At 40.7% G+C, this 17,186-nt stretch overlaps 1 protein-coding gene across 1 annotated transcript in view; it reads left to right on the plus strand.

Moving 5' to 3' along the window:
- The window catches only part of nrxn2b (neurexin 2b), a 682,623-nt gene that overhangs the window by 56,196 nt on the left and 609,241 nt on the right, over positions 1-17,186 (plus strand). Inside the window, exon 2 of the mRNA XM_042728878.1 lies at positions 9,836-11,034. Coding sequence (XP_042584812.1) covers positions 10,323-11,034 — 712 coding nt within the window. The 5' untranslated portion in view covers positions 9,836-10,322. The remainder of the gene's footprint in view (positions 1-9,835; positions 11,035-17,186) is intronic.

Raw genomic sequence — 17,186 nt, forward strand, 5'->3', positions numbered from 1 at the left:
CCTGAGGATCTTGTTCAACGGGATGTACACACTAGCTCTGTGGCTCTAGCATCACGGCAGAAAGCACAGCAGAGGCGTTGTTTAGCGTGGAAATGAAACAGGAAAGCGGCCCCATTAGGAGGAGACATGCTGCGTTTAATTGGCTAATCAAAACCACCTCAAATAGGTTTATTAACAGCAGAAGTAATCAGTGCTGATTGGATAAACATATTTGAATTGAGAGACAGAATGTGAGCGAGAAGAGAGGAAAAATATTTGAAAATAAAGTGGAAAGGTGCAGGCGGTGCTTCATCTGTTTAGCATGAGACGCTAGCCCAGATTTACAGCCATGATTAGCCACATTCACTCAAGCGCATTAAACTTTCGCCCAGCGCACTAACTCCGAGCGCCATATGGCAGAACTGATTATAGCGCTGGAGAAGCGGCCTGGTGAGAGGATGAGCCTCGCCGCGGCTCTGAGGGCCGATGTGAGTATCAGAGATGCATAGGTGTGAAAGTGTTCAAGCTTTCATATGCAGCAGAAGCAGACCTGACTGTCTGTCACAAACATCTGTATTGATGAAGACTGATGAGGTCTGAGAACATGATGCATGATGAATTCATGAAACGCTTGTTAAATATTACCCGTGTTATTGATATTGATTTTAGAGTTAATTTGCAGGGCTGTGGAGAGAAACAGCAGCGTTTCTCTATAAACGAATAGAATCAGGATCCACATCTTCTCTGTGTAGTCAAGCAGTTACATTTAGATTGCAAATATTGCATTTGTAAATGTCAAATGAACAATACTCCCAATTTTAAAATCGTGTCTTCAGTCACTCTCATAAATATAAAAATCTAAAGAAACTTTAACAGTGAGCAGAGGCGTTTCAGGCTCCCCATCAAAAAAGTGCTCATATTCTGATGTTTAAGAAATAAATCAGTCGTCTTCACCAGTCGTTCACAAGCTGCATGCTCAGTAAAGAGCTGCTTCATCATGGACAGTTTCCTACTCTGGAATAGGTAAATATCCAGCTAATCCAGTGCTCTTTTTGTTTTCTGTCTTATAAAATATCCTGTTGTATAGTATGCATGATAAACCGCTGCACAGGAGCCAGTGCGTAAATTAACTGTCCGAAGGAATCAAACTGAATCACAAACAGCTTTAGACCCAATTAGATCAGGAGAGTGATTCATTCATGGATTTGGCATTGCTAATTCTGATTCTAAAGAGGTGATAGAAACACTTGTGATCCTCAGGTCGGTAAACGTCAGTCCCATTGATTTATCAGGAATATTTCATTGGGGCTTGTGGCTAGAGATACCCTTGTCAGTATGAAATTGATTAAAATAAGTTAACTTGGTGTCATGTTCTCATAGAGTAAATGATTTAGAGCAGCAGATGAACAGACACAGGAGGTTAAACATTTAGCTGAAAGGTGCGTGTCTGTCCGAAGGTGTCGTGTTCCTCTGCTGCTGGACAACAGATCGCAGTTAGCACAAAACACACAAAATACATTAATTAGCAAACGTATTAAATGCGCATCTAAACGTGCACATCATCAGCTTGAGGTTTAACCTACAGGCGTAAGGGTGAAAAACACTGTTTGTATGGTTTTAGATGTTTCCACCTGTGTGTAGGAGACATGTTGAAGGTGTTTTTATCTGCTGTGAGGATAGGAGCGGTGCTGAAGCCCTGCGGAGCTACACATGATTGAATAGCATGGTTTCTGACCTGAGATCAGCGTTTATAAAGCAGATCCCACGGCTGGCCTCAGATCAGTGCAGGCTGAGGAAATCACAGCTATCCCACCCAGACGCGCTGGAGTTTGAGCGCAGATAGCAGCGCGTGTCAGCACTGAAGGTCAGGCCCCCTCGTCCCCTGAGTAGTGCCCTAGAGCGTCTTATCAGTGCTGTGATGAGAGATACACCGGGGAGCGTCTTATCAGCACAGTGTTGTGTGGAGGCGCTGCAGTGCCACGTCTCTGACCTTCATGCGCTCCTCCATTCCTCTGACAGGAAGTGATGCGTTGCGCTGGAGCTCAGGGTTTATAGCAGCATTAGCGCAGCAGGAACACATGCTGAACCCGAGTCACTGACCGAATATGAACGTGCATTAGATGAGTCAATATATTCGATGCAAATATTTTATTCCCTCATTGTTTAAAGAGGCACACAGCTAGAGGATGATTAATATGGGAAATGACTCAAACTCAGCATCGGTGTGCGTCATGTCACAGTTTGTGTGTTTTTGTCCTGTTGCATTTTGGGCATCAGTTCATTATCGTTTGTCAGAATCTACAGAAGGCCTGTTGATTTTCTGTCAATGTTGACCAAGTTAATGTAGCGCAAGTTAATGTACTAATTATAAAGTATTTATTTACTCTGGTACAATAAACAGGGCTTCTGTGAATCTTAAAAAGATCTTAAATCAGAGCAGAAAGTCTTAAATTCATGAAGTCATGGCATTGAATGATGCATGCACTGCATCCTTCCTTAATGTTTTTGTCTTGTTTTCAAGTACAAACATCTAAACATACTTAAATCAGGATACATTTACTTGAGATGCAAAATGAGGCTGCAAAGTCTTGTTTTCTGTAAACTGAACAAATTAATTGAGTTCATGCTCAAGCTGAAACTCGAGACCAGATATCTGTCAATGGGGAATGAAAACTTGTTTTTGATTTCTGAGCCCATTGACAGATATTTGACCTTTTTAATCATAAATTCACTTTATGTATATTTCTCAAAAACCAAGACTACTACTAAAATTCAGAGGAAGAAACATTAGTGTTGTGCAGTGTGATCAGCATATACAGTGAAGGTTATTTGCATATTTTAGTTAAGCTATTTGTAAAATTAATCAAAAAGTAATGGGGATTGATTGGAAGTTGTATTTTCAAACTCTGGGATGTTGCTAATGCACTCACGCTGCTCTCCTTAGACATTCACATTTAGAGAACTAATTATGTATTGTGTTCCCTATAATTTAATCCTTAATTTCTTTAATTGCTTGTAAAAAAAGACTTAAAGTCTTAATTTACCTTCAGAAAACTTCTGGAAACCTTTAATAAAGGATAATTTTCAGTCTAAAACTCTCCTGCAGATTTGCTCCTTTACTGCAGTTTATTGTGGTCTTCCGCTGGACTCTCCTGCACTTCCTGTTTAACTCGTGCTTTGCTGCAGTTTCCTGTGCTGCTTATAGCACCTCAAACACCCCAGAAAACTGCAGAAGAACCACATTTTTTTTCTGTGTAGATATGAAGTTGAATATTTAAGTGTGTCCAAGTTTATCGACATTACACACAATATACAGTATAAAGCAGTATATACTACATTGCAAATCTCAACTGCCCGATTGCTTCTATTGTCACAAAATGTAAACTATATTATCACCCGGCTAAATGTGACTATGTGACATGAAGGTACTAGGATATTATAAACATTAAAGGGGTCATATGATGCTTTTTTAAAGATCTTTTAAAGATTTTTAAAGATTTGGTAAACAGAATATGCTGACATGCTTTAATGTTCAAAAAACACATTATATTTCAAATACTGTACATTATTGTAGGTCCTCTATGCCCGCCTCTCTCAAAAGCGTCCTTTTCTACAAAGTCCCTCCTTCTGACAAGCCCAGTCTGCTCTGATTGGCCAGCTGACCCAGTGCATTGTGATTGGCCGAACACCGCAAGCACTCGTCAGAAATGTAACACCCCTTTCCATAATCGTGAGCTTCATCTTTCAAAATAAATGTAAAGACAGTTAATAATGTCTTTAGTTTTACGATCAGTTCAAGCTGAAAGAGGAACAGAGTCACGTGACAGACACAGAGATGAAGCTCGTATGTGTTTGCAGTACACAAGCCACGGACTCCACTGTGTGTCTCTCTCTCTCACACACACACACATATGACACACAAAACTCCGCATTTGAACAGTCAACAGCAAATACTTTAATAACAAAACATACTTACGGTAGCTGATTCAGAAGCGCCAGATTGTTGTGGCAAAGTCTGAATCTCCTCCTCTCCTAGGTTCACGAAACGCTCGTCCATAAACTGCGTTGCTGTTGTTTTGTTATTATTATTATGGTTTTCTTAATGCTTCTACTTTCAGAGTTGTAAGTAATGTTATTTTTTTTTAGTTTAGTTTAATTTAGGTATCCCTGACATGCTGCTTCAACACTAACTGTGTTACTGAAACCACGCCTTCTTTCTTTGTGTAAACATTTGGGCGGCATTATACAAATATTTCCACATAGTGACGTAGCGATGTGGGGGCGTGTTTCAATGAGCCGTTTCAGGGGGGCGTGGACGAGTCTTAACTTTGATAAAGAATATCTCTTTGGATTTGAGACTTAAGTCTTTGCAACTTTACATATCTTCATGCACCAAAAGCTTGTAACACTCCAAAGAGAAAGGAAAAATTTAAATCGCATGATATGACCCCTTTAACATCTTGATTGTTGATGTAAAGCTGATTTGAAGCAATACATGAAAAGTGCTGAACAAATCAGTTTGACTTGAGAATCTCTTACAGTAGACCGTTTAACAATAACACGTGCTATTAATGTAAAAACAGATGGAACGGCTGAGAACTTCATCTGTGAATGGCCCTAACCTCTGACATATTGATCTGATCACTGCCGACTGACTGATGATCAGTAATGGGAAACTAACTGTATATTGACAATGTAACACCTTTATTATTTTTTCAATGATTTGCTCATCTGCCACGGTAATGTCTTAAAATGACCTTCATTTGAGGGCTTCTCTCTCTATATGTGATTTAATTGTAATACGATTAATTAATTTGATAAATCGATTGACAGCTTGTTTGCTGAAGCTCATTACAATCATGATCATATTGGTCATATTCTCCCACTCCCATTTATATTTGCTCCCATTTGGCAGTCCCTCATACTACTGCTATTCTTGTGTCCAGTCTTGTCATCCCCGCATAGATTATTGTAACTCTTTGGTCTTCCTCACAAATCCCTCTATAAGCTTCAATTGCTTCAAAACTCAGCAGGCCGTATTATCGCCAGAATCCCCTCCCCACCCCCTTCACCACATCACCCCTGTTTAACAGCAGCTTCACTGGCTTCCGGTTAAGTTTCGCATTGACTTTAAGATTCTCTTGTTCACTTTCAAGGTCATCCATAATCTTATAATCATTATTATTAGTATTATTATTATTATTATTATTTCCGGTCTCATCCTTTTTCCCTCAGCATCTCATCGGATCAGTCGTTTTGAGAACCAGTGGCTGAAATAGAGCCGGTCCAGACCAGAGTCCGGCCGCTCTAATAAGGTGCAGATTTGAGGCTCTTGGTGTGTGGGAGGCAAATTGCTTTTTGACACTTTAGTTAAGCTGGTAATACAGAGTAATTTACTGCAGACGGTTTGGGTTGAATTGCCCTTCACTGACGGTCTGTGTGTTTGTTGTCTTTCACAGACTCACATTGAAACTGCTTCATGGCACACTGGAGAAAACAGTGCATTTTAAAGTAAGAACAGTAGATTTCAGTGGTGCCCTTTGAATCTTATTCTTGTTCAGAAGAGTTTTGGAAGAGTTCTGTCTCTGTTTAAGTTGATGGCAGCAATTCAGTTTATTTCCTCATGATGTAAAGAATCGTTTACCTGAAATCCCCAAAATCAGAATGTGATGAAGCTCATAAACTGCATCAAATGTCATTGTGTTAGTCTGGATCGGATTATTTTCTGTTTCGGCCCGAGGAGGAAGAGAGCTCCTTCAGCTGGGGCTTGTTCTTCATCTCCTTCAACCTCTTTTAGGGATTTTTGGCTGCTCTCTGGAGGTGTGTGGCTCAGTTCTTTGTACTGTGACCAGAACTATACAGACACACTGAAGCAAACGGGCTGGAAGTGACGTGAAGTCAGACAGATAGTTCAGCTCTAACACATGCAGCACATGTAACACTGAGATCTCTGGGGAGTTTAGTCGGTGTAAATGATTGTCAGTTTAAACTGCGTGAACATCGCACCAGATGCCTGTTCTAGGAGGTTTTATTTTTAATGAGCTGATATTTAAATGAAGCTAATGAAGTGACATGATGATATTACAGCTGTTTGACAGAGGAATGACTTAAGAGGGTATTAGTGACGGACACACAGCTGAGAATCACAGACAAACATGACACAGTCATGCTATATACCAGGGATCCCCAAATCTGGACCTCGAGATCCACTTTCCTGCAGAGTTTAGCTCTAACCCTAATCAAACACACCTGAGCATGCTAATCAATGCCAATCAATGTCTTTGGGATCATTAGAAAATCACAGGCAGGTGACTTTGATCAGGGTTGGAGCTAAACTCTGCTGCGCATTGGACCTCCAGGGCAAGATTTGAGGAAGGTGGCTGTATACAGAGAAATACACACACACACACACACACACCGACCACTTTATTACGTACACCTATAGAATTGCTTGGAAACACAAACAATCACATGGCAGCAACTCAATGCATTTAGGCATATAGGTGTGGTGAAGATGACTTGCTGAAGTTCAAACCGAGCATCAGAATGGGGAAGAAAGGGGATTTAAGTGACTGAACGTGGAATGGTTGTTGGTGCCAAAAACTGCTGATCTACTGGAATTTTCATAAACAAACATTTCAAGTGTTTACAGAGAATGGTCCGAAAAAGAGAAACTATCCAGTGAGTGGCAGTTGTGTGGACGAAAATGTTTTGTTGAGGTCAAAGGGAGAATGGGCAGACTGGTTAGAGATGATAGAAAGACAACAGTAACTCAACCGGGTGCCGCTCCTGTCTGCTAAGAATGAGGAGGATACAATTCGCACAGGCTCACCTAAATTGGACAATAGATGATTGGAAAAATGTTGCCTGGTCTGATGAATCTCGATTTCTGCTGCGACATTCAGATGGTAGAGTCACCAGATCTCAATCCAATAGAGCAGCTTCAGGATGTGGTGGAAGGGGAGATTCACATCATGGATGCGCAGCCGACAAATCTGCTGCAACTGTGTGATGCTATCATGTCAATATAGACCAAAATCTCTGAGGACTGTTTCCAACACCTTGTTGAATCTGTGCCACAAATAATTAAGGCAGTACTGAAGGCAAAAGGGGGTCCAACCCGGTACTAGCAAGGTGTACCTAACAACGGGGTTACAAGTCAGTAGGGCTGGGCAAAAAATGGAATGCGAATTTCATGCGCATCTCGTCAGTAAAGCCGCTCCTGTGATTAGTAGTTAATCTCCAGCACGTGCGTTCAGATCAGAGAATGTGAGCGGAGTGGAGCGGCAACAATTTTATGGGATGAAATTAGACTCAAAATGATTAATAGATGCACACAAAATTATCCATGTACTGCACAAATTTTATCAAGTAACACACGTGCATTAATTGACGTCTAGTTCAAGTCGATCTTGTTCGGTTCAGTTGGATTTTGAGACTTAATTTTCGCAGTATACAGTATTTCACATCACACACACACATCTACCAACGAACAAGGCCAAGTGCAATTCATTAACGTGTTCAGGTTTTGATGAATTTGAAACAGTGCAATTCATTAACTTGTACATGGTTTGTTTCAACTGGTGTCTGCTGAGTTAAGAATTACATTAATGTGCAGCATGTTGTTCAAATAGAGATATATTTGTGAATACAAATGTTATAGTTTGTATTAAATTATCATAATTTGTGCATGTAGCGATTAAAATGTGCATTTGTGGATCAGGCCATGCGCGTGCATTCATTCACGTCTCTTCTGAGTCGATTCTATTTGATTCATTTGAATTTTGAGACTTTCGTTCCACCCTTTTAGCCTTGCCCAATCCACACACACAGCTCGCGATCCACATGCAGCTGAGTTAAAGAAAATCAGCGAACACTAGTTGGCACTAGCCCCAGTCACATGTGCGCATTCCATTGAGTACAGTTTTATGAATGTTACATTGTGTTTTCTTTGTTTATTTTTGGTTTGGCTATTCTCCTCTGCCTGTAGAAATACAATAAAGATGTTTCACTGAACTTGTTCTAACTTAACTTGTCTTAAGACATAGAATAGCTTATATTAATTTTGGCAAACAAGAAATTTGTGACAATAGCCTACTATCATTCATTACCGATTTTGAATGTGATTTTGTGTAGCTTGTCAGTGAACTACGGCTCTGTGTAGTAAATGCCGCTCTGCATTTACTGGGAGCGGAGTGATTATTAAATGCTCAGAGCGCAGAGGGGAAATTGTTGCCGCTCCACTCTGCTCACATACTCTGATCTGAAGGCTTTACTGACGAGATGCGCATGAAAATCGCATTCGATTTTTTTGCCCAGCCCTACAGGTCAGAGGTCAGCACAACTCTATGACCTCTGTCTAGCAGTGTTTCCTGTGGAAGAAGAAGTGCACACATGCACCTGATGGCAGAGTTCAGAAAGCCCAGCTGGTCACAGAAAAACACTGAAAGAACCAGAGCAGCCAAGCAGAAAATGACCCAATAGATTGTGTTTAAGTTTCACATGCACACACAAAATTACCCAAGTGCAAAAGCAAACATTAACACTCGTCCTAGTGCTGCCGACACCGCATTCAACAAGCACATCACACACACACACACACACACACACACTCTCAGTGGTGTTACCCACGGGGCACGTGAATGTTGAATAAGTGCTTTGCTCTTTCTGAAGTGGACATTATATATGCATACGCATGAAGATGCTCATTATCATCAAGTGGTACTGACCCTTTAATAAATGGCTCGGCATTAAACATGGCTCCGAGTTCTCCTGCGAGATTTATTCAGTGTGGTATTGTTCGTTTTTTGTTTTTTTTGTTAATTTTTTATTTTAATACTTTTTGGGGTATTTTTGATTAATTTTTAGTCTTAACGTTGTTTGTGTGTGTGATCTCTGATATGTGAGGACACAATCTTTCAGAATAATCTCATGCACACACACTTCTGATTGAAGAAGATCGTCAGCGTACTGTGCCTGTCAATCAATTTGTGCACATCCGATTGGCTGGAATGTCCTTAGATGGTGGGGTTTTCTGCTGAGGGAGTGTGGTTAAAGGGATGGGAGTGGTCTAATTCAGTAAAGTTAAACATGTACCTTTTACAGTTATTCATTTTGCAGATGTTGTTATTCTCAGCGACTTGCAAATGAGGAGGATGACAAGCAGATGAAGTTTAAAGAATAGTTCCCCTCTAAAGAAGGGCTGATCTGCTAAGTCGAGAGATTGGTGGAGGAAGACGTGTGTTTAATTGTGAGTGTTTCATGCGGGCAGTTAAATTCTCTCTTCAGAAATAATGGGCAGGTCTTAGTGAAGGCCAACGGGTCAAGAGCAGCAATCAGCCTTTCCAGACAGCGACTCCATTTAGTTTCAGATCAGATTAGAGCAGCGCTGTAATATAAACATCAGTGTTCAGCACAGATCTTCATTAAGATACATCAGTGTAATGAGAGACGATACAGTGTGTGGAACCGAGAATGAATTTGTGTCACTGTGAAGGTCTGGCTGAGCATTTGTGTGTTCTCTTGTGTTTTGTTTCTTTGAAACATGACTTTGGTATTTTCAGTTTTAAGTCAGAGCATTGTGTTTGCTGGTCTCTGAAGGCTGGTTCACACAGGCAAACGGCAGCGTTTCAAACCTTCTGAAGCTGAATGTATGATTTAGCATTTAGCAGGTCATTTTCACACTGAACAGATCTGAAACACCACAGGCAGTTATTTGGACGACCTTAATTTGACAAACCTCAAATCTCAATATGCGCAATGTTTGTCAATGAATATCCATTTTGAAACCATAATGCTGTCTGTTTGTATTCAGCATACTGCTGTAGCTAATCAAATGTTCCCTTTTGTCTTGCAGGTCTGGAGAATGCCGGAATCTGGAGGCCAGTAGAACGTTCCTCATGTAGGATAAGGCTATTTGGATGAACATGGACAAATGACCCGCAGGTAAAGACTCAGCCATGAGCATCACCTGTGGTCCACAGGACTCAAGATAGCTGCATCACGCCTCTTAACATCAGCCTGAAGGAAACCCAAGAATCACAGTGCTTTGAAACCTCAACTGGAAGCCTCTCAGAGAAAACTTAAATTGGCAACCAAGCTAGGGCTAAAAAGCAGGAATTCCCATCTGTCCCTCATCACCCCCTGCCTGTGCCCGATGCACTGACCAATGGAGAGACTACGGATAGAGTCTGGATAGAGACAGGCCAGGAAAGAGAGAGAAAACGAGTGAACGATTGGCCCGTCTTGGCCTTGTTTGCAACTGAAGTCAAAGAGAAACTCTGAGTGTTATCTCAGCTCTGCTGAGAGCAGGTTTCTGAGCTCGTATCATTGTGGTGGGTGAAATGCAATCCGGGTGCTGGTCCTCTCTCTGGCCCCTGTGGCCCTTGCTGTTGGCCGGACTCTTTCTTTCGGCGGGGGCCCTGGAGTTCGGCGGGGCCCCGGGGCAGTGGGCTCGCTACGCACGCTGGGAAGCCGGCTCCATCGGGGAGCTCAGCTTTAGCCTGAAGACCAACGTGAGCAAGGCGCTGGTTCTGTACCTGGACGACGGTGGGAATTGTGACTTCCTGGAGCTGCTCATCGGCGGCGGACACCTACAGCTACGATTCGCCATCCACTGTGCCGAGCCGGCTGCCCTCCAGATGGAGACCCGCGTCAGCGACGACCGCTGGCACATGGTGCTGCTCACCCGAAACTACCGCGAGACCATGCTGATGGTGGATGGGGAGACCAAAGTGGCAGAGGTGCGTTCCAAGCGCAAGGAGATGGCGGTCGTCAGCGACCTGTTTGTGGGGGGGATCCCACCGGACGTGCGTCTGTCTGCCCTCACGTCCAGCACGGTCAAATATGAGCCTCTGTTTATGGGCTTGATCTCCAATCTGAAGGTGGGCGAGATGCCTCCCACTCTTCTCAACAGCAATGGCATTCATAACGATCTGGAGTATCTGTGCGTCAAGCAGAACCCCTGTCTCAACGGAGGATACTGCACCGTCCAGTTCGGCGAGGTCCACTGCGACTGCTCCCACACGCGCTTCCGAGGGAAATACTGCAAAGAAGGTAAGACGCTTCTTCTGCTTCTTTGTGTTTGCCTAGGTTTGGATGCATCCAGGGGAAATGTTTCAGATGAGGTGTCGTTAGTTTAGCCCTGTGCTTCATTCTTCTGGTTATGGCATTCAATCCGTTGTAATGCTCGTGCTACAGAACCCTTGACTCTTACTGACTGCAGTTCTGGTTTGATTGGACTTTCTCTGTCGCTCTGTTGCTGTTCTGAATGGACGCTTCTGGACATTTTGTGTTAGGCCTTTTAGACAGTACAGGCTGTTCTAAGAGAGATGAATCACTGCTTCTTATATTTTGTTCTCCTCTAAAGCAAGTTTCATTCAATTCTCTCCCAATCGCTCGCTGTCTTCAGTTCCAGAAAGCAATTCAGTTTCTCGGGCGAGATCCATTTTACACTCGTCTACACTCATCCATTACTCTCTCCTCCAAACCCACTGCTTTTACTCTCTTCTCTTGTCTTCTTTCTCTCTATCTCTCCTCTTCATCTCACCTCATCAGTGCTTTGCCTATTATCTCAGCCAGTTCTTTATTTTCAATTTTTCACACTGTCTTTCTGTTGGCTACATTTCTGAGTTATGGCCAGTGTTGCCAACTTAGCAACTTTGTTGCCAAATTTAGTAACTTTAGCAACAAATGCACCTAGCAACAAATTTAGCAATTTTTAAAATTTATTTGGCTACTTTTAGCAACTTTTGATAAGTGACTCAGACAATAAAAAGGCAGACATTTTCCATCCAAATTACACAAAAAGAGGAAACCAAAGATAGGCATTTGCAATTATTTAATAACAGGGCTGCAAACGATTAATCACATTCAAAATAAATGAGTTATTTTGTTTCTGTTTACATACTTTATGTGTGTAATTATATACAAGTGTATATATATATTTTAAATAATATATATATTTTTATAATATAATAAAATAAATATATTTAAAATATATATTTAAATAATATATATTATATTATATTATATTATATTATAATATAATATAATACACAGTATACACAGTATACACATACAGTATAGTATGTAAACAAACTTTTATTTTGAATCTGATAAATCGCGATTAATTTTTTTTCAGCCCGAAATAATAATAATGATGACAACCCCCCAGAAGATGATGCGTACCCTGGTACAAAATATAAAATATACTGCCAAATTTGGCTTAATCACAATGTCAATAACATATAATCACAACAGTTAATAGTGTTCACTGTCTGTTTGATTATGTGTAATTTGTAACTAACTGAATGATTCTTACTGTACATTTCTGCCATAGTCACCACTAATAGCCTTCTCCTAAATATAATGTAGAAACTTATAATTTTCTGTAAATCTGCTTTTCAGCGATTTGTATCGTGAAAAGTGCTATACATATAAACTTGAATATTGAATAATAATAATAATAATAATAATTAATAATAATAATAATAATAATAATAATAGTCGTCAAGTCAAGTCATCTTTATTTATATAGCGCTTTAAACAAAACAGATTGTGTCAAAGCAACTGAACAACATTAATTAGGAAAACAGTGTCAATAATGCAAAATGACAGTTAAAGGCAGTTCATCACTGAATTCAGTGATGTCATCATGCAGCTCAGTTCAGTTTAAATAGTATCTGTGCAATAATTTGCAATCAAGTCAACGATATCACTGTAAATGAAGTGTCTCCAACTAAGCAAACCAGAGGCGACAGCGGCAAGGAACCAAAACTCCATCAGTGACAGAATGGAGAAAAAACCTTGGGAGAAACCAGGCTCAGTCGGGGGGCGTTCTAATAATAAAAATGATAATTGAATAATTGTTCATTTATGATACACTTTGTTAGTAGCTTGTACCTGCAATTGTTGATCAGTTAATACACTGCAAGAAAAATGGAAAAGATACTAGTAATTTTCCAGGACATTATCCATAGTAACCCTGTAACCCGAAAACACAATGCATGATTTAAATTGCACGTAAAAAAAAAAAAAAACAATACGGAAAATTCTTTCATATTAACATAGTAGATTGTGCCCTATTTTTTAAAGACATTTCTTAGAGTGTAGTATACTAATTAACTACGAATACACTGCTTAAACCATAATTGTTGAGAATGACATCACAACAACATCATTAAGCAACTTTTAGCAACAAATCAACCTTCCTTTAGCAACTTGCGCTGAAAATTAGTTGGCAGCACTGGTTATGGAACCTTCACTATTTTAAATATTTTCCACGTTTAAGATCAATAGCACAGTGATCAAAACTGTAATTAGCACAACATGTTATACAAATATAAATGCGTATTAATGTTTATAATGTATTTTCTCACTTTATATACAGCTGAATATGTACTGCATGTTTACTTCATAGAATCTGCAGGATATTTATCATTTAGGGAAATTAGAGGGGCCATAAAATGTACTTTTTTTTTTTGCATGTTGTCTGCCGTGATGAAGCTCTTTCATAGATATCTGCATCTGTTCACAGACACAGTAATAACCGAACTGAGCTCTCCAGAGCATTTAAACTGTCCACTGCTCTTCAGAAACCATAGCTGTAGATCCTGCACTCTTCTGCACATTTGAATCCTACCCAGGAGTGAATGTGTGATGTTGAGATACAGATTTCAAAGCGAGGATGATTGAGAGATTCAAACACAACCAAAAGCTGCAAACATTCACTGATGCTCAAGAATGTAACGCACGTTATGAAGAACAGAATTAAAGTGTTATTATTTTTTGTCTTGTGAGAAATATGTAAATAGCTTATGTAGTTTCTGAAGGGCATTACTTCAAAATAATCTCATCTCTTATATTTGTATAAATTCTCAAAGTGGTTTATAAACCATTATAAAATGGTTAATAAAACATTTGGCATTTGTTTTATAGTATTCTCTCTTCTGTGTTGGGATGCGAGCCGGAAGTCGTGGAGAGTTTGATACCGCTTGGCTCTCGGCTAAACTGAGAGCAGCATACCAATGCAGCACCGCATGAAACGTTTGTCCTTTTGAAAAAAAAAGGATATTGCGATGTGTTTCCTTCACTCCGTGTCGACGTGTTTGAGAAACTGTAAAGCAGCTTGTGGGCAGAAACTTGAGTTATTGGCTCTGACTTTCTGCGAATGACACAGTGGGAATAAACTAGCTAAACTTTCGCGGCAGTCGTTGTGTGAGTTCTGTATTAGTTTCTGCATTAGAGATTTATTTCCCTGGGGAATCTTCAGCAAAGGAGTCTAGTGTTTCCCCCTCAGGGTTAGATGAGGTATCAAGGTGTGCTAGTGCTCCATTTCTGTATGTAATGTATGTTTGACTACATACTGTATAGTATTATAGAGTTCCATTGAATGTATTTTCACATTTCTTGCAGTAGTGTTTGTGATTTTTGTGATTGATGTTGATCCAGTGGTATGTGTTGGTGACTTCTCCTCTCCAATCACAGAGTGATGTTTAATGATGATTTGCTATAGGCTCTGAACTGATACCTAAAGCACTCTGCAAAAGAGACACAAAACTGCTCCATCTTTACAGATGGTGTGACTTTTTCAGTGGTGATTGAGTCACATCCTTTTAAATTTACATTTTTATAAATATATATACATATATATATATTTATAGGTTTAGTAAGCTTCAATTTGTGCTTTAGGTGCCATGAACTAAAATATGAACAGCTTTTACAGCACTTCTTCATTTTGGTTGATTTCTGCATATACTAATGTATAGTTCCATTAGCTATCAATTATAAACAACACTGTATTTATAAATCAACTTTAAGTTAGATAAGTATATGCTGTAATAATGTTTGTTCAGTGTTAGTTCATGATACTTTTATTAACATTAATGTGCTTATTTTGGTCTTTTGAACTCGAGAACGTGTCTTATGTTCGCGTCCCTTTATAAAGGCACCTGACTCCTCGAGCCTGTTAGAGTGCTAGACTAGTGGCTGTTGCTGGGTTTTCTGTTTGTCTGAGCAGCGGCAGGCGGAGAGCGATCATGTTCTCTCTGCAGTTCTGTTTGCTGACGCTAGTCGAGCAGAAATGACTCTGTTGTTAGTTTATGGAAATGCGTTACAGTCGCTCGGAGCCCTGAAATGATGCCGGGACTGTTTAATGTGGTTTCATGTGTGTTTTCCTCAGAAATGAAGTGCCTCTTGCAGCCTGTCAGCCGTGAGATCTCAGGCCTCTTTCTGTAATTACAGATGTAAAATCAGATTTGCGTGGAGCAGGAGGGCGAGAGATTAAGGGTGCACATTAAGAGTGATCAGTTAAACGACACGAACGATGTGCAGTCGCTTGTGCTGATTGGATTAGAGCAGGTTTATGAGCAAATGTCTCTGGTGTAAATTACCGGCAGATGGCTGTGTTAAACATCTACACGAGGACGAGTCAAACCAGAATGTGCCTCTTAATGTAAATATTATAAATATAACCAGCTCTCAGCCATCGTTGGAGTTGAGCAAACACACACACACACACACACACACACACACACACACACACACACACACACACACACACACACGTATTTCAGCGCATTCAAATGGCTCAGTTTGTCCTCACGGTGAGACTCCAGCACCGGTTCACAGAGACGCCAAAGTGTGGAGGACATTTAGGACAGTAATACATCACTGAGATAATTGCACACACACACACACACACACACACACACACACACACACACACACACACACACACACACACACACACACACACACACACACACACACACACACACACACACACACCATGACTGATAGTATCCTCTCACCTGTTTGTGATGGAGATGCACTGAAATAAATCAGTGTAGTATATTAATGAGCCTAATCTGCATGATAAGCCCCTCTCCCGGGGAACAGGGGTCTAGATGTGTTAGTGCCAGTCTCTAGATTTAGATGAATCTCCCCTGAGGATTGTGGGTAATTGAGTCTAGTACAGCGTTGGCAGATGGTTTGTTTTTCAACAGACTCTAGATCTTCATATAGGCTTCATTATTACATTGACATTTATTTAATGTAGCAGCTGCTTTTACCCAAACAGCTTATGAATGAGGAACACGACAACACAAGCGATTCATCCTGAGGAGACGACGGCATGCAAAAAGCCGCAGTACAGAGATCCAGTATAAATGAGTGTATTCTGTTCGCACGTGAAGTCTTTGCGCACTTTCTGAAATCCACACTGTGGTAAGTTTGCATGCTAGTGCTCTGCTTTTTTTCTAAAATCCTATATGGTGAGGGCTTCGCACGGTTGTTTCGTGCCCTTTCTTGAGTTGGTAAAAGCCCCGTTCATCTTGGGTGCCACTCCACCTATGTATCCTCAGATACCTATATAAACAGGGTGTTGCTACTGGAGATCTGTTGAGACAGTTCCTTCAGCAAGCTTATACAGGAGCAAGCAGTGGCCCCTGTGTGACAGGCAAGACTTAGTATAAAATGCTAGGCTCTTTGCTATATCGCTTTAAAGGAATCTTTCTTGATTCCAAGCCTTGGGCTCTACCCTGGATTGAGGCCCCAACAGTGAAAATGAAAGTGAAAAGTGAAAGTGACGTGACATACAGCCAAGTATGGTGACCCATACTCAGAATTGTGCTCTGCATTTAACCCATCCAAAGTGCACACACACAGCAGTGAACACACACACATATATGTGGGTATACTGTTCCTCATAGCGACCCCTAGAGGACACAGTTAGAAGTTCCCTTGAAAGGGAACGTCTCAGGTTACGAATGTAACCATGGTTCCCTGAGTAAGGAACGCCATAGCGACCCCTAGAGGACACAGTGTCTTGTTCCCTACTCATGGAACCATGGTTACATTCGTAATCTGAGAAGTTTGAAGTGCTTTCAGGTGTCCTGAAGCTGTTTCGAGTGGGTTTGAGAAGATCATTCCAGCTTTGAAATGTTAACACCATAAAGGTTCCTGTGGCTCAGTGGTAGAGCATTGTGTTAGCAGTGCAAAAGGTTGTGGGTTTGATTCCCAGGGAACACATGTTAGGTAAAAAATGTTAGCCTGAATGCACTGTAAGTCGCTTTGGATAAAAGCGTCTGCTAAATGCATAAATGTAAATGTTAAACCAGCACGAGTAGTTACCAGTGGCCTTATTCTGTCTGCCTGTACCCTCTCTATCTGTATGTTCTCTGATGTACTTCATGATAGTGAGTCAG

This window comes from Cyprinus carpio, chromosome B7 (genome assembly GCF_018340385.1).
Source record: "Cyprinus carpio isolate SPL01 chromosome B7, ASM1834038v1, whole genome shotgun sequence".
Taxonomy (NCBI): Eukaryota; Metazoa; Chordata; class Actinopteri; order Cypriniformes; family Cyprinidae; genus Cyprinus; species Cyprinus carpio.